The 22,682-nt window shown below is 41.7% G+C and overlaps 3 protein-coding genes across 3 annotated transcripts in view; 1 reads left to right on the top strand and 2 right to left on the bottom strand.

The window, feature by feature from the left end:
* LOC123519512 (splicing factor 3B subunit 1-like) overlaps nt 1-2,901 on the bottom strand; it is a 14,863-nt gene extending 11,962 nt beyond the window's left edge. The window contains 4 exon segments of the mRNA XM_045280912.1: nt 1-21; nt 805-888; nt 1,326-1,573; nt 2,766-2,901. The exon segment at nt 1-21 is cut by the window's left edge and continues 106 nt beyond it. Coding sequence (XP_045136847.1) covers nt 1-21; nt 805-888; nt 1,326-1,573; nt 2,766-2,793 — 381 coding nt within the window. The 5' untranslated portion in view covers nt 2,794-2,901.
* An 801-nt stretch (nt 2,902-3,702) lies between these two features.
* Nucleotides 3,703-5,156, top strand: LOC123519445 (40S ribosomal protein S20-like). Its single transcript, XM_045280784.1, has 3 exons — nt 3,703-3,841; nt 4,398-4,512; nt 4,821-5,156. Exons 2-3 carry the CDS (start codon nt 4,398-4,400, stop codon nt 5,072-5,074), a joined length of 369 nt encoding a protein of 122 aa, XP_045136719.1. The 5' UTR covers nt 3,703-3,841; the 3' UTR covers nt 5,075-5,156.
* Nucleotides 5,157-12,982: 7,826 nt separating this feature from the next.
* On the bottom strand, nt 12,983-22,633 carry LOC123519366 (cyclin-Y-like). The gene is given in 9 exon segments (XM_045280670.1): nt 12,983-14,246; nt 14,249-14,343; nt 15,079-15,231; nt 16,100-16,233; nt 16,683-16,871; nt 18,019-18,050; nt 18,614-18,782; nt 19,856-19,968; nt 22,520-22,633. Coding segments are annotated over 8 exon segments (1,041 nt in total). The 5' UTR covers nt 19,937-19,968; nt 22,520-22,633; the 3' UTR covers nt 12,983-14,058.
* Nucleotides 22,634-22,682: the final 49 nt, after the last annotated feature.

Genomic DNA, 22,682 nt, shown 5'->3' with positions numbered 1-22,682 from the left:
GGGGTCGTGGTCCTTGTCAACCTGCGGCATTGTGGGTAGCATTAGAGTAGGGTATGGTAGGGTAGGGGAAAAAATAAATAAATAAATAAATAAATAAAAAAAAAAATAATAATAATGATAAAGTTAGGTCAAGTTAGGTTAGGTTAGGTTAAAATAGGTCAAACTAGAAGAGATTAGGTTAGGATAGGCCATTAGATCACACTACACTAGGTAAGTTTAGATAAGACTACATATATTAAGTTAGGTTAGGTTACGGAAGTTGGATTAGGTCAGGTTAGGGGTCAAGTTAGGTTAGATTGGATTAGGTTAGGTTAGGATCAAGTTAGAATTGATTAGGTTAGGTTAGCTTAAAATAAAAAAAATAGATTAGGTTAGATTAAGACATTAGATTAAGTTAGGTAAGGTTAGGTGAAGTTAGATTAAGTCAGGTTAGGTTGGGTTGGGTTGGGTGAAGTCAGATTAAGTTAGGTTAGGGTGAAGTTAGGTGAAGATAGGTTAGGTTAGGGTGAAGTCAGATTAAGTTAGGTTAGGGTGAAGTTAGGTGAAGATAGGTTAGGTTAGGGTGAAGTTAGGTGAAGATAGGTTAGGTTAGGGTGAAGTTAGGTGAAGATAGGTTAGGTTAGGGTGAAGTTAGGTGAAGATAGGTTAGTTTAGGGTGGTCAGATTAAGTTAGGTTAGGGTGAAGTTAGGTGAAGATAGGTTAGGTTAGGGTGAAGTTAGGTGAAGATAGGTTAGGTTAGGGTAAAGTCAGATTAAGTTAGGTGAAGATAGGTTGGGTTGGGTGAAGTTATGTAATGTACTCACCATTTCATTGAGGAACAACTGAGGTGCTGTGTAGTTTCCTCCTTTCTTTCCTCCTATTGTTGTCCCTCCGTCATCCTCCTCCTCCTGTTGACGGACACACAGGAACATATATTAGTGGTACACTCTCTCTCTCTCTCTCTCTCTCTCACACACACACACAATCATCAAATCTCTCTCTTTCTCTCTCACACACATTCTCATATCAAACAATCATTAAACTGCACTCTCTCTCTCTCTCTCTCTCTCTCTCTCACACACACATCTCTCTCTCTCTCTCTCACACACATTCTCATATCAAACAATCATTAAACTGCACTCTCTCTCTCTCTCTCTCACTCACACCACACAAAATCATCATCATCTCTCTCTCTCTCTCATTCCACCTTTCTGTCCCTCACACCACACAAAATCACCAAATCTCTCTCTCTCTCTCTCTCTCTCTCACTCCACCTCTCCCTCACACACACACACACACACAAATCATCCACTACCCTTCCCCCTATCCCTCCCCCAACACTCACATCGAGGTCATCCACCCCAATGGACTCGACATAGTTGGCGTATTTGTTGCCGTTGGAGTTGTCGTAAATGTCGCTGTCGAAGTAGCCGCCCCCGTCCAGCCTGACCCTCTCCCCCTCCTTGGTGATGCCTCCCTCGCCGCCACCACCACCACCACCGCCGCCGCCGCCGCCGCCGCTGGGCTGAGGAAGTGAGCCATTCTTCAAGCCGGCTTTCCTGTTTTGAATTTCCTGTATGTGTGCTTCTAAATCTGTTGGGGTGAGATTAGATTAGGTTAGGTTAGGTTAGGTTAGAGTGGGGGGGTGTGGGAGAGGGAGGGGAGACATTAAGTTAGATTGGATTAAATAGGGTTAGGTTAGGTCAAAGTTAAGTTAGGTTAGGTCAGGTCAGGTCAGGTCAGGTAAGGTCGAAAAGTTAGGTTAGGTTAGGTTAGGTCAGGTCAGGTCAGGTCAGGTTAGGTTAGGTTAGGTCAGGTCAGGTCAGGTCAGGTCAGGTAAGGTTAGGTCAGGTCAAAAGTTAGGTCAGGTTAGGTTTGTCAGGTCAGGTTAGGTCAGGTCAAAAATTAGGTCAGGTTAGGTTTGGTCAGGTCAGGCCAGGTCAGGTTGGATTGGGTTGGATTAAGTTAGGTTTAGTTAGGTTTGAGTCTTTGGGTTAGGTTAGGTTAGGTTTGGGTCTTTGAGTTAGGTCAGTTAAGTTTTCTTTTTTTTTACTGTATATAACAGAGGAGGACTGGCCAAGACCAACAAAAATATAAAGAAGAAGAAGAAGAAAAAAAAGAAAGCTCACTCAGTTTGGGTTGGATTGGGTTAGGGTAAGTTTGAGTCCTTAGGTTAGGTTACGATAAAAGTTTCAGCTCTTGACCCCAAAACTGCCGAAACACACTCTTCATTATAATACAACTGTGCAGAAACACTTAATGACACACACACACACACATACACAAACACACGTATACACACACACACATAATTTTTTTTTTCATCATTTACAAAGTTGAAAGCAAGAACTCCATTAATCCAACTACAAAATTGAACAAACAAGAGAAAGAAAAGATAAAACACACACACACACACACACACACACACACACACCATTAAAACTTCAATTGACTCTTACAACGAACACAAAACGTTTTCTACACCTCCTTCCCCCATGACCTGATCTCCCCCCCCCAGGTCACACCCCATTGACACACCAGCTCACCTTCCCTCCCCAGTAGGCCTAAGTGAAGTGCAATAAGCTGAGTAAAAGTGAAAAAAAAGTGCTGAATTCTTCTCCCGTCTTAGAAATATTGTTGTTTCTCGCCATTTTTCTGGTTTAATTGAGGAGTATTGTTGGTGTTGCGGGTGTTGAGGTGTGTAGGGGTTGTTGGTGGTGTTGTGTGGTGAGTGGCGCGGTGTGAGAAGGTGTGAAAGTAGGTGAAAATTGTCAAAATGTCTCACCTTCCGTCGTGTACTTCTTGGCCGCCATTTTTGTTTATACTCTTCTTATCGATCTCCTGCGCCTGCGTCATGTACACTTTTAATGGCGACGCTTTGTATTTATTATCTATCGCTACTAATTATCTAAAAAGGGATGAAAAAATACGTGTTATCTATTCCAGGTCATATTTTCTTTCTAAAGCCTCGGTTGTTTATTAATGGTAAAAGAATATGAAGGTCGGTTCGCTTATTTTGTACACATTAATGGTGACGCTTTGTATTTATTATCTATCTCTACCAATTATTTAAAAGTTATATAAAAATACGTGTTATCTATTTCAGGTCATTTATTCTTTGTAAAATCTCGTAGGTCTATTAGTCGTAAAATAAATATGGTGGTTTCTTATATTTTGTACACATTAATGGCGACGTTTTGTATTTATTATCTATCGCTATTAATTATAAAGAAAAGTGACAAAAAATATATGTTATCTATATTTGTTCATATTTTATTTCTAAAGCGTAGGATTTTTATTAGTCGTAGAAATATATGAAATGGGTTAAAGGATTTTTCGTACACATCTATGTGGAGCCTTTATACTATTTATCATCTATCACTGCTAATCATTAAAAAAGTTATGGAAAAATATTTATTATCTATTCCATCTATATTTTCTCTCTAAGACATAAAAACGCAAAAATACGCAAAACAAGCTGTAAGGGCAAACAACCACTAAAAATATATATAAAAACACCAGTAAAATAAAAAACATATATGAAAAGTAACCATAAATCATCAAATAATACATAAAATACCCAAACCCGGAAGAAAAAAATATATAAATAATTTGAACCTAGCTATCTCACCAATTAAAAAAAAACGTAGAAAACACCAATAAAATACAAAATATAAAAAAATAACCACGAAACATAAAATAACACACAAAAATCACAAAAAATATATAAACACAAATAATTTTAAGCCAGGTCTCTCTGTGTGTCTCTTCCTTCCACCTCTTGTGTGTTAAGTCCGCGTGGTCAGGACACAGCTCCGGTTCAGCGCTGATTTATTGAATTATCTCGACCGGAGGGACAAGGTACGCTATGTGATTTACTATACCACTACACAACGACCTGGGGAATAAACTGGCGTGGATTTTAAGTGGGGAATTACTGTAGGTTTTGTAGAATTTGAGGTTATTTATGTGTGTACGTGTATTTTGGCGGGATTGTGTGTGTGTCTATATTTCAAAACACATGGCTCTTTATTTCTTTATTTTCTTTTTATTCTCTTTCTTTTCGTCAGTAGTAATATGTGTGTGTGTAGTAATGGCCGTGTTTATTTGTTAATGGTTATTTTGGTTTGGGTAAATTTCCATATTGGGTTAAATTTATAAGGTTAGGTCTCTCTCTCTCTCTCTCTCTCTCTCTCTCTCTCTCTCTCTCTCTCTCAGGTAAAAGTATCAGTATAGAAATATAAAGAAAAGAAATGGAAAGCGAGAGAGAGAGAGAATTAATGTATTTTAGCTAAAGGCATGACAGCATATTCTCTCTCTCTCTCTCTCTCTCTGATATAGTGGCGTGGTAGTGTTGAAGGAGGAGGAGGTGGTGGTGGTGGTGGTATTGTTGTCGTCAGTGTTGTTGTTGTTGCAGATGGCGGCGATGTACGAGAAGGGTGACATGAAGAGTGGGATGATGGATGACGGGGCGCCCATCCACCGCATCCGCATCACACTCACCTCCAGCAACGTCAAGTCCCTGGAGAAAGGTGTGTGTGTGTGTGTACATTAAGATAAATGAATAAATGAGTTTGATTTTTTTTTTTTTTTTTTAAGTATTGTGTGTGTGTGTGTGTGTGTGTGGATGCTGTGATAAGATGTGTGTGTGTGTGTGAGTGTAAGATGCTGTGATATGATGTGTGTGTGTGTTGATGCTGTAATGAAAGAAAAAAGTGGATGAAGAATGTTGAAGTAAAAAAAAAAAGTGGAAGGAGTGAGTCAGATCCCTTACTTAACTTTTTCTACTACTACTACTATTCTAATGTTACTTAACCTTACCTTACCTTGACGTCCACAGTGTGCTCCGAGCTGGTCCGAGGCGCAAAGGACAAGCAGCTGAAGGTGAAGGGACCCGTGCGCATGCCAACCAAGACCCTGCGCATCACCACCAGGAAGACCCCCTGTGGTGAGGGCTCCAAGACCTGGGACCGCTTCCAAATGCGAATCCACAAACGGGTCATTGATCTTCACTCCCCCTCGGAAATTGTCAAGCAGATCACCAGCATTAGTATCGAGCCTGATGTTGATGTGGAGGTGACCATCGCTGAGTGAGGTCCTTCAGGGTCTTCTAGGGGTCCTTCAGTGGTCCTCTAGGGGTCAGGTCATCGCTGGTCAATAAATCCAGTCGCCCTTCTTTTTGTTGTTTTGTTGTTGCCTTTTCTTGGTTTGGTGTGTGGGAATGCTAAGGGTTGTATTCAGAAATGCTTCGTTCTCTTGCCACGACTGTTTGCCAAGGCCACAGAGATGATTAGCGGGGTTTTCAAGGGTGTTTCTCCTGTTAATGCAGAAATCTTGCCTCTAGAACCATAAAAACTTGCTTAAAATACTCTTCTCTCATCAAGACTGTCTTCCAAGGCCACAGAGATGATTAGTGGGGTTTTCAAGGTTGTTTCTCCTGTTAATGCAGAAATCTTGCCTCTAGAACCATAAAAACTTGCTTAAAATACTCTTCTCTCATCAAGACTGTCTTCCAAGGCCACAGATGATTAGTGGGGTTTTCAAGGTTGTTTCTCCTGTTAATGCAGAAATCTTGCCTCTAGAACCATAAAAACTTGCTTAAAATACTCTTCTCTCATCAAGACTGTCTTTCAAGGCCACAGAGATGATTAGTGGGGTTTACAAGAGTGTTTCTCCTGTTAATGGTGCAGAAATCTTGTCATTCTGCCTCTAGAACCATAAAAACTTGCTTAAAAATGCTCTTCTCTCACAATAACTGTTTTCCAAGGCCACAGAGATGACTACTGGGGTGTTCAAGAATGTTTCTCCTGTTAAAGTAGAAATCTTGTCACTGCCTCTAAAAACACTGAAACGCCTTGTAAACTTTCGTAAATTTAAATAAATCCTTTTGAATTGGTGGAGGTGAAGCACAGAAGTTTGAGAAAAAAAGAGGGAAAGGACAATAGAAATAAAAAAAATAAAAAAAAGATGAAAAGGAAAAAAAAGAAGAGAAAGAAGATGGAGATGAAAAGATAGAAGAAAAAGAAAATGGGAAGAGATGAAATGAGATAAAAGAAAAAAAAAAAAACAAGGGAAGAAAGAGAAAGCTAGAAAGTTTACACAAAAGGCCAATCAAATTACTGGGAGGGCACAAAATGAAATAGGACGTTTCTCAGCACAACCAAACAGACTTAAGTAGGAGAGAGAGAGAAAGATACTTAAGAAATAGCAAGGAAAGAAAAGATGAAAAAAAGACTTAAATAGAGAGAGAGAGAGAGATTAAAGAAAAAGCAAGGAAAAAAGAAAGATGAAAACAGAAATTAAAGAAAAAGCAAGGAAAAACGAACAAAAAATAGAGACAAGAGAAAGAGAGAGAGAGAGATACTAAAGGCAAAAATAGGAAGGAAAGGACATGAGAAAGAGAGAGAGAGAGAGAAACAAGATTAAAAAGGAGAAAAAAAAAAATGAAAAGAAGATAGGGAGCTGAGGGGTTCACACAACACTAACAAGACAGACAGACAGACAGACAGACAGTTCACCAGCGACACAAAGTAACGGAGTGGCAATGAATGGGTGTGTTTAGTTGAGTAAGCTTTAATAGTCATTTGGCCACCTTTATAAACATACAATTCTTTGAGATAAAAATTGGGCGTTTGACTAGTAGTAGTTATGAAGGAGTTACTGTCCAATACATAGTGTTAGAAAGCATAGTACTGTCTAATTCACTGTTTAGAAAAGGAGGATGAGATATGTAACAATTAAAGACCATTACTGCGTCAAAACAAGTGATGGGGGAGGCTGTGGTCAGGATGAAGTGGATGAGTAACAAATAGTGCTAATATTGGCTCATAAACTAACTAGAATATAATAAAAGGTAACCAGTATATATAGATATTTATATGGCAAGTATGTTACAGTACGGCCGTCCCTCGCAGTGTTACCAGAACCACCCACCTACCTGACCCTCACACACACACATGCACATACACACACACCACTAATTCCCAAGGCCACAGAGATGACTAGATGGGTTCTCAAGGGTGGTTCTCCTGTTAATAATATAGAAACCTTGTTAATCTGTCACTAGAACCTTAAACACACCCTCAAGAACCCGTGTCACTTCAACTTCAGCCTCTTTGAAGTAGTAACGGGTGTAATGATGCTGTTTCAAATTTGAGACCCTTTGATTTCAGCCTTGTACAGAAACACAACAAGGGGAAACACTCAAATTAGGAGTGACAGATTCAGATTGGCGGAGAAAAAACGGGATTGAGTAAACGTAACAATAAAAAAGAAAAATAAATAAAATAAAATAAAGTAAATAATAATAATAATAATAATAAAATCACCAAAATATATTATCTGTGCAAACAAGATGGAGTCGTGTTGGTGATGTCACAGCGCAGAAACACCATTAACCCCTTCAGCACCATGACATGTTTCCCTATTCATTCTGGTGACTATTTGGTGACTTTCTACAGCTTCACAAACTCATGTTGGGGGTTAAAATAGTGAAGACTGTGGCCATTAATCTTCTGGCCTTCATAGACCCTTCCTAATGTCAATAAAATGGTCTAATGGTAAACAAAACTCAAGGTAAATACGTGTCCCAGTACTGAAGGGGTTAAAATAGTGAAGACTGTGGCCATTAATCTTCTGACCTTCATAGACCCTTCCCAATGTCAATAAAATGGTCTAATGGTACAAAAATCTCAAGGTAAAAATGTGTCCCAGTACTGAAGGGGTTAAATATACCTTTGCCAGTATTACAAGCAGGTGTGTGTGTGTGTGTGTGTGTTCCATCCCACACTGTTATTCTGGCACACTGCGATGGACGGCTAACTCCTCAGCATTAATGTCCCCACTCCCAATCCTGGTACACTTTGATTTTCCACACTCACTCTCCTTGCCAGCACCACCACACCACACCACACCACATCAAGCTCTCTCATGGTGCTGTTGTGGTGACTGACATATGTGTGTGTGTGTGTGTGTGTGTGTATCTAAATATTTCCTTGGTACACTAACACACCTTTCTCTAAGTATCTGTCTACACACACACACACACACACACACACACACACACTAATTCTCTTACCCAACCTCTCTTTTCACTGCACCAATTGACCCAAGCCTTCGCATAACACACACCTTTCTTTCACTATTAATTCATTCACACACACACACACACACAGTCATAGGTACTTGTCAACCTCTCACCCTTCATGTCACTCTAAACCCTGTCAGCTTTCTAACACTGCATTTCTCTAGCCATGCAGTTCCCTACATAGCGCCATTTTCGGAAACACTTCTCTTTCACTGCGACCATTTTCAAACACCACAGAGACCATTAGCTGGGTTTTAAAGTGTTTGTCCTGTTGGTAATGCAGAAAACGTGTTAACATGTCACTAGAATCACAGGAATGCTCTTAAAAACCTGTGTCACTTCAACTAGACCCCTGTGAAAAGAGTGTTTCTCCTGTTGGTAATGCAGAAAACTTGTTAACATGTCACTAGAATCACAGAAACATCCTTAATCCTTTCAGTAGCATGACACGTTTCCCTATTCATTCTGGTGACTATTTGGTGATTTTCTACAGCTTCAGAAACTCATGTGGGGGGTTAGAATAGTGAAGACTAGCCATTAACCTTCTGACCCCCACAGACCCTTGCTAATGTCAATAAAATTGTCTAATGGTTCACAAATCTTAAGGTAAAAATGTGTCCCAGTACTGAAAGGGGTTAAAATAGTGAAGACTGTAACCATTAACCTTCTGACCTCCACAGATCCTTGCTAATGTCAATAAAATGGTCTAATGGTACACAAATCTCAAGGTAAAAATGTGTCCTAGTACTGAAGGATTAAAATAGTGATGACTGTGGCCATTAACTTTTTGACCTCCATAGACCTTTCCTAATGTCAATAAAATGGTCTAATGATACACAAATCTCAAGGTAAAAATGTGTCCTAGTACTGAAGGGATTAAAATAGTGAAGACTGTGACCATTAATCTTCTGAACTCCATACACCCTTGCTAATGTCAATAAAATGGTCTAATGGTACACAAATCTCAAGGTAAAAATGTGTCCCAGTACTGAAGGGTTTAAAAACATGTGTCACTTCAACTAGACCCCCTTTGAGAATACTGAAGGTGCTGTGAGATGAGGAAGTGTCTCAGAGTAACGGCCAGAGTCAACACAGCCATCTCACCAAGACAGCACCAAGACAAGAGGAAAGGTTCTTGTGCTGGCAAATTTCACAATAATTTGGTCCCACTTAAACATGAGATCTTATACACTGGGTTATCACGGGGCTGTCTCTCTCCCTCTCACCAATACTCAAACTGCTCTATCTCTCTCTCTCTCTCTCACCACTCCTGTAACCTCTCTCTGTCGCCCTTTCTCTCTCTCAAAACTGCTGTAACATCCATCTCTCTTTCTTCTCTCTGTGCCTTTCACCACTACAATATTCACACATTTCCAGCCAGCCACACACACACACCAATGCCTGTATTCTCAAATGTTCTGCTCTTAATTGTTGTTTTTAAAGGCTACACAGTCTTCGGAACCACAAAAGCACCCTTACAAACCCACATCACTTCAACTAGTCTTTAAAATGCAGTCATGTGGCAGAGAGGCATTTTTCGGAACAGTGCAAGGATGTCAGTCTTACGATCTTCACTGACTGTTGCTCTGAGTTGTTGATTGGTTTGAGTGTTTCTACGTCTCAAAACATGGGTCAAATTAGCCTAGTGATGCCTATAACCTCACTCAACTGTGTCATGTATAGTCTTACTAACATGTCTTATTCACTCCTTCAGTAGCATGACGTGTTTCCCTATTCATTCTTACTATTTGGTGATTTTCTATAGCTTCAGAAACTCATGTGGGGGGTTAGAATAGTGAAGACTGTGGCCATTAATCTTCTGCCCTCCATGGACCCTTCCTAATGTCAATAAAATGGTCTAATGGTACTTAAAACTCAAGGTAAAATTGTGTCAAAGCACTGAAGGGGTTAAAATAATGAAGACTATGGCCATTAATCTTCTGCCCTCCATAAACACTTACTGATGTCAATAAAATGGTCTAATGGTACTTAAAACTCAAGGTAAAATTGTATCAAAGCACTGAAGGGGTTAAAATAATGAAGACTATGGCCATTAATCTTCTGCCCTCCATAAACACTTACTGATGTCAATAAAATGGTCTAATGGTACACAAAACTCAAGGTAAAAATGCATCCCAGTACTGAAGGGTCAATTTTCATACACATCATAACTTTTCACTTCTGACAAAACACTTGGTTGGAACAGTGCAACACATCACCACAATGTTTCAACCAGTGTGTGTTGCATTGAAGGGGAAACATTTGGTCCATTACAGCTTGTATTTCAACACAATTTCCCACTATGTGTTACTGTCTGGGCCATCAACACTGCAAACTTTCAATCTTACACCATCATGAGTCTCTGTGTGTGTGTGTGTGTGTGTGTGTGTGTGTGTGTGGATTTTGCATTTCATTTCACACTTCCTCTGTCAATGAAAGAAAACGGGACATCCTCGTTTTCTTTTCTTTCCCACGCAAGGATAGTCGTAAAAGGAGGAATCTCTCTCTCTCTCTCAAAACACAACCAGAACCACCCACACCTGAATCGTACACCACCGACACCCTCCCACACCACAACACCACACCACCACAGAGGCAATGACCTAAACACACCCCAGCAACACCCCAGTAAAGTGTTGTAAGATTGTTTTGCCCCTCATGTGCTGAAATAATGCAACACCTATGAATATTAAGGGGTGTAGCGCACTCTCTCTCTCTCTCTCTCTCTCTCTAATTTCTATATTCTGCTATAAAACTATTGGTGATGTTTGGAAAGGTGTGAAGAATGAAGTGTGAAGAATGAAGTGTGTGTTCCCTTACTATACTACTACCACCACTACACACACACACACACACACACACACACACACACACACACACACACACACACACACACACACACACATTCTTACACAAACCTAAAGTAAAAAATTGAAAAATAAATAAATAGAAAAAAAATGCTTAACTAAAGTGTGTGTATGTGTGTGTGTGTGTGTGTGTTGGTCATCCCTTCCTTCCGTACATTGCATAAAACACTTGGCTGAGATAGAAATGTGTCAAATATCTTACCATTTCCTACACACACACACACACACACACACACTTTATCTACCTAATAACTCCTCAAACACACACACAAACATACATACACACTTCAAACAACACAAACACACACACACACACACACAAAGAAAGACAAACACACACAAGCACATTTTTCATACAGATGACCCCTCTCTCTCTCTCTCTCTCTCTCTCTGCTTTCCCTGTGCAGTCATTCTATCACAGTTCTTCTAATGACCACCACAACCACCACCTCCCTCTCTCTCTCTCTCTCTCTCTCTCTCTCTCTCCAGTGATTATGATCTTAATGACATCCAAGAACAGCCTAGAGCAAACACACACACACACACACACACACATAACTGTCTTCAATCTTACTAAAGGATATTATGAAGTTTGTCTCTGTAACACTGAATTGCATGGCCTACCCACTGCATTAACCCCTTCAGTAGCGTGATGTTTCCCTATTCATTCTGGTGACTATTTGGTGACTTTCTACAGCTTCACAAACTCATGTGGGGGTTGAAATAGTGAAGACTGTGTCCATTAATCTTCTGCCCTCCATAGACCCTTCCTAATGTCAATAAAATGGTCTAATGGTACACAAATCTCAAGGTAAAAATGTGTCCCAGTACTGAAGGGGTTAAAATAGTGAAGACTGTGGCCATTAATCTTGTGACCTCCATAGACCCTTGCTAATGTCAATAAAATGGTCTAATGGTACACAAATCTCAAGGTAAAAATGTGTCCCAGTACTGAAGGGTTTAAAGAGGTGAAACTCAAGATATGAAGAAAAAAACCCACTACTACTACTACTAATAATAATAATAATAATAATAATGATAATAATGACAAACAAACTGAACTTGAATGAAAAAAGAAGAGAAAAAGTAAAAAAAAAAAAAAAAAAAAAGGTTAACCAGAACAGTGAACCAGAGAACTGAACCAGGACAATAATCCAGAGTGAGCCAAGACACTGAACCAGAAGAATGAACCAATGAACCAGAAGAGAACCAGAGAACAATGAACCAAGACAGTGAACCAGAAGAAAGAACCAGACCAGTGAACCAGAGAACAATGAACCAAGAATGAACCAGTGAGAACCAGAACAGTGAACCAGAAGTGAACCAATGAACGAAATGGTCTTTTTAATATTTTTTTTCCTTAGCCAGTTTTCCTCATTAAAGAAAAAAAAAAATAAATAAATAAATAAAGTGTGTGTGTGTGTGTGTGTGTGTTAACCAGATGTCCTAAATCACCCAACTGCCCTAAAACGCACCAGAACACCACAAAACACTGCCAAACACCGCCAAACATTGCCAAACACCACCAAAACACTGCCAAACACCACTTGTTTCTCAAGGATGGAATGTTGAACCACTAAAAAAACACCGAGAGGAGACACACAAACGGACAAACAAACGGATGGACAACTGCCGGGACCAAATATCCACACACCATCCAAACGCAGGAAAACGAAGCAAATTACACGAGATTTCAACACAAAACAGAAAACGGAAGCTGGCAACACAAACACACACAAAAAAAAAAAAAAAAACGGGCGGAGAAGCAAACACAAACAAAACAAACACCGGGAGGGGAAACGGAAGCAAACGCAGCATAAACAAACAAAGATAAGCTAGGTTAGGTTGAAACAAACGTAGAATTTGGCTGTGACCTTCCTTGACCTCGAAAATGACCTTATCTGTCAACAAACTGTCATTCCTGAGAGCGTTTTGACACGTTTGGGTTGCTGGAAAGATCATTGGTCCTATTAAGTAAGGTCAGGTCATGTGAGGTCAAAGAACAATGGGTCACCTCTATTTTGGGCCACTGGGTAAAAGATACGGGAATTATACAGGTGTTATATTGGTGTTAGTGGTCACCAAGACGTGTTATGGTGATGTTAGGTGTAAATGCACTAAATACCAGCAATTTGGTTAGAAAAAACAAGACAAACGGACAAACGGATAAACAAACGGATGCATTATCTTAACTGAACCTTGGAAAAACTCTGTGTGTGTGTGTGTGTGTGTGTGTGTGTGTGTGTGTGTGTGTGTGTGTTTTAGAGAGTTTTTAGTGTTTTTGTTATTATATAAATGTGTGTGTGTGTGTGTGTGTGAAATAATGTCTATACTATTGATGAGTCGATGGAAGAGGATAGTGATGAGGGGGGGAGGGGGTGATGGTAATGGTGACCAGCGGTGGCATTTAAATCACCATCATTATTGCTATAGTGAGTAATGGGCCTCACTTTCCAATACTATGGGGGGAGGGGGGGAGGGGAGGGAAAAATATGATACAAAATTTTCCGGCCATATCAAAACCTTCGGAAACTACAAAATTGATCAACGCACACACGCACGAACACACACACACATACACACGCACACACACACAATGGCCTGGCCTCGCATGGCAGGGATGTGTAGACAGGTGTGTGTGTGTGTGTGTGTGTGTGTGTGTGTGTGTGTGTGTGTGTGTGTGTGTGTGTGTGTGTGTGTGTGTCCATCGCCACGGTCACCATGAAGGGATGAATGGTGAGCAGCAGAGCCCTGTGGTGCCGCACTGCACCACACAGGGCACCTCACGGACACACCAGCCAATCACAGCTTAGTTCCTCACTGCACCACACCTCACCACACACCACCGCACCGCACCACACCGCACTGCACCGCACCGCAGCGCACCACCGCCGGCTGTGTCCGTCCAGCACGCACGCACAAGTCAGGTATAAAAATGCCGCCCACACACACCGTACAAAAGAATTCCCCGCTGGGCGGCGGCGGCGGTGCTTGGGTCCGCCGGGGGTCCCCGGGGCACACGGCAGTCTGAGGTAATGGGCGTCTCTGCCCCGAGTGACAGGCAGTTCTTTGGCACCACAGAGGCGGGTGGGGTAGGGGGGAGGGGTTGGGGGTCCCCGCCGGCATCACGAGAGGATGGCCACGGAGCGACGGGAGGCGGCGTGGATGTTGTCCAGGCTGCTCCACTTCTTGTGTCCGTTGCGGCTCAGCTGGGCGGTGTACTTGTCCTCACACAGGCGGGACATGGCCTCCAGCTTCTGGGCGCGCTCCTTGCTCAGCGTCTCCGCGGGGAAGGTGAGGTCGTTGGCCTCGCCAGCGTGCGCAGGCTGAAGTAGTACTTGGCGTACACCGACGACGGCACGTTGATGTTGAACTGTATCATCACCAGGTACTGACGCTCCAGCTCATTCCTGTGTGGACACCAGGCTCACTCTATCTCTCTCTCACACACACACACACACACACACACACACACACACACACACTATAACACTAAAACATTTTAATATACTTTTCAGGAGCAGGTCTGACCAAGACAATTAACAGGAGCAGAAAAGTCCATGTACACAATGACCACCACCACCACCACCACAACTGTTACACACACACACACACACACACTCAAATAACCATACCTCCCTCTCTGTCCCCCCAAACACACACACATACATACATACACACCCCAAACACCCTACAACACCTCAAAATACCACTACAACACCTCAAAAACATCCCAACACCTCCCCAAAATATCCCTAACACACCCAAAACATGCCAAACACACCCAAAACACCTCCAAACACCTCCCAACACCCAAAACACATCCCTAACACCAGTAAACACATCCAAACACACCCCAAAACAGACCCAAACACACCAAAACACCCCTAACATCCAAACACACCCCAAAACAGACCCAAACATACCCCTAACACCCAAACACACCCAAAACACCTCCCAACACCCAAAACACATCCCTAATACCCCAAAACAGACCCAAACACACCCAAACATACCCAAAACACCAATACACACACCCACACACACCCCTAACACCCAAAAACACACCTAAACACATTCAAACACACCCAAAAACCCCCCAAACACACCCCTAACACACCAAAACACACCCAAACAACACTCACATATCGTCGACGGAAATATCCTTTAGAATTTGGCAATAGTCGACATTCCACACAGCCTGGTCATCCCACACCTTGCTGGCCAGAATAATTGCCCCCAGCACAATGCGTTTCCAGGTCCCGGGAGTCATGTCTATGTCTGCATAGGTTAGAAGTCTGCGGGAAGAAAGAGTTAGGTTAGGTTAGGTTTCTCTCTTTCTGTTTTTTTTTTTTTTTTTTTTTTTTTTTTTGAGAGAGAGGTTTGCAAATGATCAAGGTTAGCTTAGGTTAGGTTAGTCTCTCTCTCTCTCTCTCTCTCTCTCTCTCTCTCTCTCTCTCTCTCTCTCTCTCTCTCTCTCTCTCTCTCTCTCTCTCATTATCAAGACTAGGTTGGGTTAGATTAGGTTAAGTTAGGTAAGGCTGGGTTTGGCTGAGTTAGGTTAGGCTGGGTTTGGCTGAGTTAGGTTAGGCTAGGCTGGGTTTGGTTGGGTTGGGTTGGGTTGGGTTAGGTTAGGTTAGACTGGGTTGGGTTGGGTTGGGTTGGGTTGGGTTGGGTTGGGTTAGGTTAGGTTAGGTTAGGTTGGGTTGGGTTGGGTTGGGTTAGGTTAGGGGTTGGGTTGGGTTTGGTTAACCAAAAATTTTCCTCTCTTCTGTGTTTTGATAATGTTATAGGAGTGTTTGGGAGTGTTTTAGGGATGTTTGGAGTATTTTTGAAGTGTTTGGGTATTTTGGGGGTGTTTTGAAATGTTTTGGAGTGTTTGGGAGTGTTTTTGGGGTGTTTTGGAGTGCTTGGGAGTGTTTTGGAGTGCCTGGGAGTGCCTGGGAGTGTTTTGGGGATATGTAGGGGTGTTTGGGTGTGTTTTGGAGGGTTTAGGTATGTTTGGGAGTGTTTCAATAGAGTTTTGGGGATGTTTTGGGTGTGTTTTGAATGAGCTTAGGTGTGTTTTGGATTGTTTTGAGCGTGTTTGTACATCTTTACAAAACTACTTTATCACCACCACCACCACCACCACCTCCTCCTCCTCCTCCTCCACCAGCACCTCACCTCTCCAGATAGACAAGGGTGATAATGGCACACTCTGCAGTGAGCTGTGCTGCGTTGAACAGTGTCCGCACAAACTTATAGATGTGGCGGTGCTCTGGGTTGTGCCGGTCATAATCCAGAGGCACACCATCTTTCTGTGGGGCAAGATGCATTATGTTAGGGAAGGCTGTTGGGTGTTTGAGGGTGTTTTGGGGTGTATTTGGGGGTTTTGAGGTATATTTGATGTGTTTTGGGGTGTTTGTGGGTGTTTGTGGGTGTTTTGGTGTGTTTTGGGGTATATTTGGTGTGTTTTGGGGTGTTTTGTGTGTTTTTAATGGTGTTTTGGGGTGTATTTGGTGTGTTTTGGGGTGTTTTGGTGGTGTTTTTGGGGTGTTTGGGGTATCTTGGAGGTGTTGTAGGGGTGTTTTGGGGGTATTTTGGTGTGTTAGGGGGTGTTTTAGGGTGGTGATGACAGTGGTGATGTGGTGGTGATGATGGTAATGATGATAATGACGATGATGATGCTAATGATGATGATGACAGTAATAATAATAATGATGATGATGACAATAATGGTAGTGGTGATGGCAGTGGTGATGCATACCGTGAGAGGGTGGAGCTTCTCGTCAAATATATCGAGGAGTCGGTTGTCAGTGCGGTTGCGGATGTGGTAGTAAATAGCTAGCGCCACACACTTAATGGTGTTCTTCAGGTTGGGTTGGGACACAGTGGAGTCGTCAAGGTAGATGGTGGAGCAAGACGACGACTTCTTCAAACTACGCCCATCGTCCAGCTGTGGGGAAGGTTAGGTTAGGTTAGGTTTAGGTATGTTTTGAGGGTGGTTTTGGGACGTTTGGATGAGTTTGGAGTTTTTGGTTAAGTTAGGTTAGGTTTAGGTATGTTTTAAGGCTGTTTTGAATGTTTTTAGGATGGTTCTGGGATGTTTGGATGAGTTTGGAGTGTTTTGGTGAGGTGAGGTTAGGTTGGGTTGAGTTTAGGTATGTTTTCAGGGTGTTTTGAATGTTTTGAGGGTGGTTTTGGAATGTTTGGATGAGTTTTGAGTGTTCTGGTGTGTTAGGTTAGGTTGAGTTGAGTTTGGGTATGTTTTGAGGCTGTTTTTGGGTGCTTTGGATGTTTTGAGGGTGAATTTGGGATGTTTTGGTTACGCTAGGTTGGGTTGGGTTTTGTTAGGTTAGGTTAGGTTGGGTTGAGTCTGGGTATCTTTTGAGGCTGTTTTGAGGCTGTTTTGGATATTTTGAGGATGGTTTTGGGATGTTTGGTTGAGTTTTGGAGTGTTTTGGTGCATTTTGATTAGGTAAGATAAGGTTAAGTTGGGTTAGGGTTGGGTTGGGGTTGAGTTAAGGTTAGATGAGGTTAGATTAGGTAAGGTAAGGTAAGGTTATGTTAGGTTGGGTTGTGTTGGGTTAAGTTGGGATTAGGTTAAGTTAGGTTACATAACATTAACTCCTTCAGTACTGGGACACATTTTTACCTTAAGCTTTGTGTACTATTAGACCATTTTATTGACATTAGGAAGGGTCTATGGAGGGCACAAGATTAATGGCCACAGTCTTCTCTATTTTAATCCCCCACATGAATTTCTGAAGCTGTAGAAAGTCACCACAATGAATAGGGAAAAGTGGCATGGTACTGAAGGGTGAAGGTAGGTTAGGTTAGGTTGGGTTAGTTGCAATGAGACAAGGAAATAAAAGGCTGACAGTTTGATTATCCTTGAGCATTTAGTGTGTCGATACAATACAAGACATCACACACACACACACACACACACACACACACACACACACACCTAAAAGACAAACAAGAATATACTCCAACAAAAACACAGTGAAGGTTGAGACAGATTGAAAGAGGGAACAGTTTTGGTGAGAAATGTACACAGACTGATAGAACTCACACACACACACACACACACTACTTACATGACTTCTGCTTCTTCTTCTAACGAGTCCATCTGAGAATAGAGAGAGTCGAAACATTATTGACGTAAAACACAAGATTAATTTTTATTATATGCTGCAAACACACACACACACACACACACACACATGCTATCTCTCTCTCTCTCTCTTTCTTTTACAAACACAAACTTTCTCTTTCTTCTCTCTCTCTCTCTCTTCCACAAACACACACTCACACAAACAACCACAAACTTACTCTCTCTCCTTCTCTTTCACAAATACACACACACACACTTCTTCTCTATCACAAACACACACCCACTCTCACTCTCTCTCTCTCTCTCTTCCACAAACACACACTCACACAAACAACCACAAACTCACTCTCTCTCCTTCTCTTTCACAAACACACACACACACACACACACTTCTTCTCTATCACAAACACACACCCACTCTCACTCTCTCTTCCACAAACACACACTCACACAAACAACCACACTCACTCTCTCCTTCTCTTTCACAAATACACACACACACACACACACACTTCTTCTCTATCACAAACACACACCCACTCTCACTCTCTCACTCTCTCTCTCTCCCAGCCACTCACTCTCGATAACATGTCTGGATTTGAGAAGGAAGAGTGGCCCAGCTGAGGGGTGAAGACTCGGGTCCTGGTCAAGGTCATCAGGCTCCCTCTCACTGATGTGCTGCAGGTTACACATATGCTCCTCTGACGCATCCTCCTGGTGTGCCTCCCCCCCAGACCCTCCCCCGCCCTGTGGTGGAGAGAGAGAGAGGGAGAGGGGAAGAGGGAATGGGTAGAGAGGGAGATACAATGAAAGATGTGGAGGAGGAAGGAAGGAAGGGAGGGAGGGAGGGAGGGAGGAGGAGGAAGGAAGGAAGGAAGGAAGGAAGGAAGGAAGGAAGGAAGGAAGGAAGGAAGGAAGGAAGGAAGGAAGGAAGGGAGAGAGAGAGAGATGCATAGACAGACAGAGAGAAATAGAGAGAAAGATAGAGAGAAAAGGAGACAGACATACAGACAGACAGAGATGGAGAGACAGAAAGATATAAAAGAATAGAAGAAAGAGAAAGAGAAAGAGAGAGAGAGAGAGAGAGAGAGAGAGAGAGAGAGAGAGAGAGAGAGAGACACATTAGCACAAGGTCAAATATAACATGTCAATAATACAATGACTGATTCACACTCCTGGCTTTTCATTACAATAGTTTAAATAATTCAGAAGTGAAGGTTCCTGTAGTAGTAGTAGTAGTAGTAGTAGTAGTAGTAGTAGTAGTAGTAGTAGTAGTAGTAGTAGTAGTAGTAGTAGTATAAAAATAAAAAAACAAAAGGATAGAGATAGAGAAAAGAAAGAGAAGGAAAATAATAGATAAATATGAAGCAAGGAGAGAGAGAGAGAGAGAGAGAGAGAGAGAGAGAGAGAGAGAGAGAGAGAGAGAGAGAGAGAGAGAGAGAAACCTTACCTCATGACAGAACAGAATGAAAATAAAATAAAACACAATAATAATAATAATAATAATAATAATAATAATAATAATAAAGGAGGAGGAAGAAGAAGAAGAATTAGATTAGAGCATTGTACTTACCTAAAAAAAAAAAATAAAAAATAAAATGAATAACAAATAAATAAATAAATAAATAAATAAAAATAATAGGTTAGCGGTGCAGTGTATCTCACTTTAAGTACCAAAAATAAAGAAATAAATAAATAAATAGAAAAATAAATAAATAATAATAATAATAATGAAAACAAATAGGTTACGGGCACAGTGGACCTTGTGTACCTGCCACCAGTGTACCTTACCTTGTGTACCTGGCGCCAGTGTACCTTACCTTGTGTACCTTCTGGTTGGAGGCAGGTCGGCCAGAGCTGCGACCACCGGGGTACACGCAACAACTGTGTTTGCTCCCCATCCTCACGGCCCACTGCTGTCACTACACACACTCTGCGGGGGGAGAGGGGATGGTTAGGCACGGGGAGGGAGGGAGGGAGGGAGGGGGAGAGAGAGAGAGAGAGATGACATATGACAGACAGACAGACAGAAATTAAAATAGATAGATAGATATAGATGGATAGACAAATAGAGTAAGAAAATAGAGAAGGAGATAAGGAAGAAGAGAAGAGGGATCTGAAGTGAAGAGAAGAAAGAAAGAAGGAAGGAAGTGGAGAAGTTATTATTATTCTTCCCTATGTCATCTTTCTGTGTGCCTAACAAGAAGGATGGTGGCGTCCTTATGATACTGAGATTCTATCAAGGGAGGGAAAGAGAGAGAGAGAGAGAGAGAGAGAGGATAGTGAGTGTATGGAAAGAGTTTGTGATAAGAACATGGAGAAAATGGATAAGCACAGGTGTATAGACATCCCCTAGTGTGGTCTTCTTATCATCCCCCTATTCTTCCTCTATCCCCACTTCCCCATCTCCATCTTTTCATTTCTTCAACATCATCATCTTCTTGTGACTGTTTATGCATTATATAGACCATTTACACATTATATAGACATCCCCTAGTGTTGTCTTCTCCTTATCACCCCCTATTCTCCCATCCCCACTTCCCTATCTCCATCTTTTCATTTCTTCACCATCATCATCTTCCTGTGACTGTTAACTCATTATATCACTTTTTTTTTATGTAAGAACTACCAATGGCAAAAAATTATTAAAAAAGAAAAAAAAGGGGCTATCTGGAATTGTAGTCTCCAAAAGTGAGTCTTGACACCTCTCTCTTAAAGGAAGTCAAGACGCAGGAAGGTGGAGATACAGAAGCATGCAGGGAGTTCCAGAGTGTGCCAGTGAAAGGTGTGAGTGATTGAGAGTACTGGTTAACTCAAAGGTCTTGTTCCCTCCTGTTCTAGTCTTGGTCCTCCAGTTCAGTGGTTGGTGTCGGATTGAAAGAACGGATCCCACATTTTAGTATGTTTCTTGTTCTTGGGTATTACTGCAGTTTGAACCAATACACCACACGTCACTACACACATTCTCATGGTCTAGGTCACACTTCTAACACCATTTTACACTATCGGAAATTAATGATGTTAATTTAGGGTAGATCTATGAGCATTTCCAAACCCAATTTACACTATCAGAAATTAATAATAAGGTTAGGTTAGGTCTACGAGCATTTCTAACCTTCTAACCACATTTTACCCTATCAGAAATTAATAATAAGGTTTGGTTAGGTCTATGAGCATTTCTAAACCCATTTCTCTCTATTGGAAATTAATATGGTTAGGTTAGGTTAAGTCTACAAGCATTTCTAATCCCATTTTATCCTATTAGAAATTAATAAAGTTTGGTTAGGTTAGGTCTATGAGCATTTCCAAACCCATTTCTCCCTATTGGAAATTAATAATAAGGTTAGATTAGGCCTACAAGCAGTTCTAACCCCATTTTTGCGTATTTGAAATTAATATGGTTAGATTAGGTTAGGTCTACGAGCATTTCTAACCTCATTTTACCCTATTGGAAATTAAAAATAAGGTTAGATTAGGTCTACAAGCAGTTCTAACCCTACCAGAAATTAATAATAACTTCAGGACAGAATTTAGGTTAGATTTGGTTTCCCCACCCTAACACCCCGCTGTATTGGTTCAAACTGCAAATTTACCATGTTCTTCTAGTCTTGGTTTACTTTCTTTTGTCTTTTATTCTAACTTTTTATCATATATTCTTTTCTTTTTTCAATTTCACACACAGGAGCAGAGAGCACAAGGCAAGGAACACAACAATTTTCATGGGTTTCTCCACGTCTGTGCTCTCCACTTTCCTTCTGCAGATAATGAAAGGACCTCAACACAGCACTGAAGGGGAGAAGGACCTATTACCGATATAAAAGCGGAGAGATCACAAGAAGGTTGACACACAAGACGTGGACCACTGGAAGGCAAGGAACACAACAATTTTCATGGTTTTCTCCACTTAACTTCCACAGATAGGGAAAGGACCTCAACAGAGCACTGAAGGGAAGAAGAACTTAAAAGCGATGTAATAGCAGAAGTCACAAGAAGAGAAGAGGTTGACACAAGACGTGGGCCACTACAAGGCAAGGAACACAATTTTCAGGGTTTTCTCCACGCCTGTGCTCTCCGTTTTCCTTCTACAGACAGCGAAAGGACCTCAACACAGCACTGAAGGGAAGAAGGACCTATGAGCGATGCAAAAGCGGAAGAGGTCACAAGAAGAAGAGGTTGGCACACAAGACGCGGGACATTACATTTCTCAGGGTCGTGTTGAAATACCCCACAAATTGTCACGATTCCTTTATTAGAGCGAGTGGTTAGTGTTCTGAGCAGCGAGAGTGGCTCCCTAGCGTGCCATGTGTGAGCGGCAGCCTGTGGTCACTGTGGCACGTCAAACAATAACATTCCCTGGGCTTCTCTCTCTCTCTCCTGCTCTGTCCCTCCGCCGATCACCTCTCCGCTCTTCGCCTCCCACGCCATTATTAACACACCCACGCCTCACTACAGGTGTTACACAGGTGCTGACAGCTCTGCCTCACCTGGTCAGGACATTATTATCTCTGGGAACTGTTGACTCCAGGTGCAAACGGGGAATCAAAACAAAGTCTCCGTCCCGTCAGCCATGTCCGGGGTAATCTGGAGATGGTGTCCCATTCCCCGTTACACTATTTTGTCCACATCATACAAATTTTTTTTATCTTA

This window comes from Portunus trituberculatus, chromosome 1 (assembly GCF_017591435.1).
Source record: "Portunus trituberculatus isolate SZX2019 chromosome 1, ASM1759143v1, whole genome shotgun sequence".
NCBI classification, from domain to species: Eukaryota; Metazoa; Arthropoda; class Malacostraca; order Decapoda; family Portunidae; genus Portunus; species Portunus trituberculatus.
The sequence above is the reverse complement of the archived record's forward strand: the minus strand, read 5'-3'. Positions and strand labels throughout refer to the sequence as shown.

Coding starts and splice junctions, on each gene's coding strand:
- LOC123519445 (XM_045280784.1), top strand. CDS start 4,398: ATGGCGGCGATGTACGAGAAGGGTGACATGAAGAGTGGGATGATGGAT. Junction 4,513..4,820: donor CGTCAAGTCCCTGGAGAAAG/GTGTGTGTGTGT, acceptor TGACGTCCACAG/TGTGCTCCGAGCTGGTCCGA.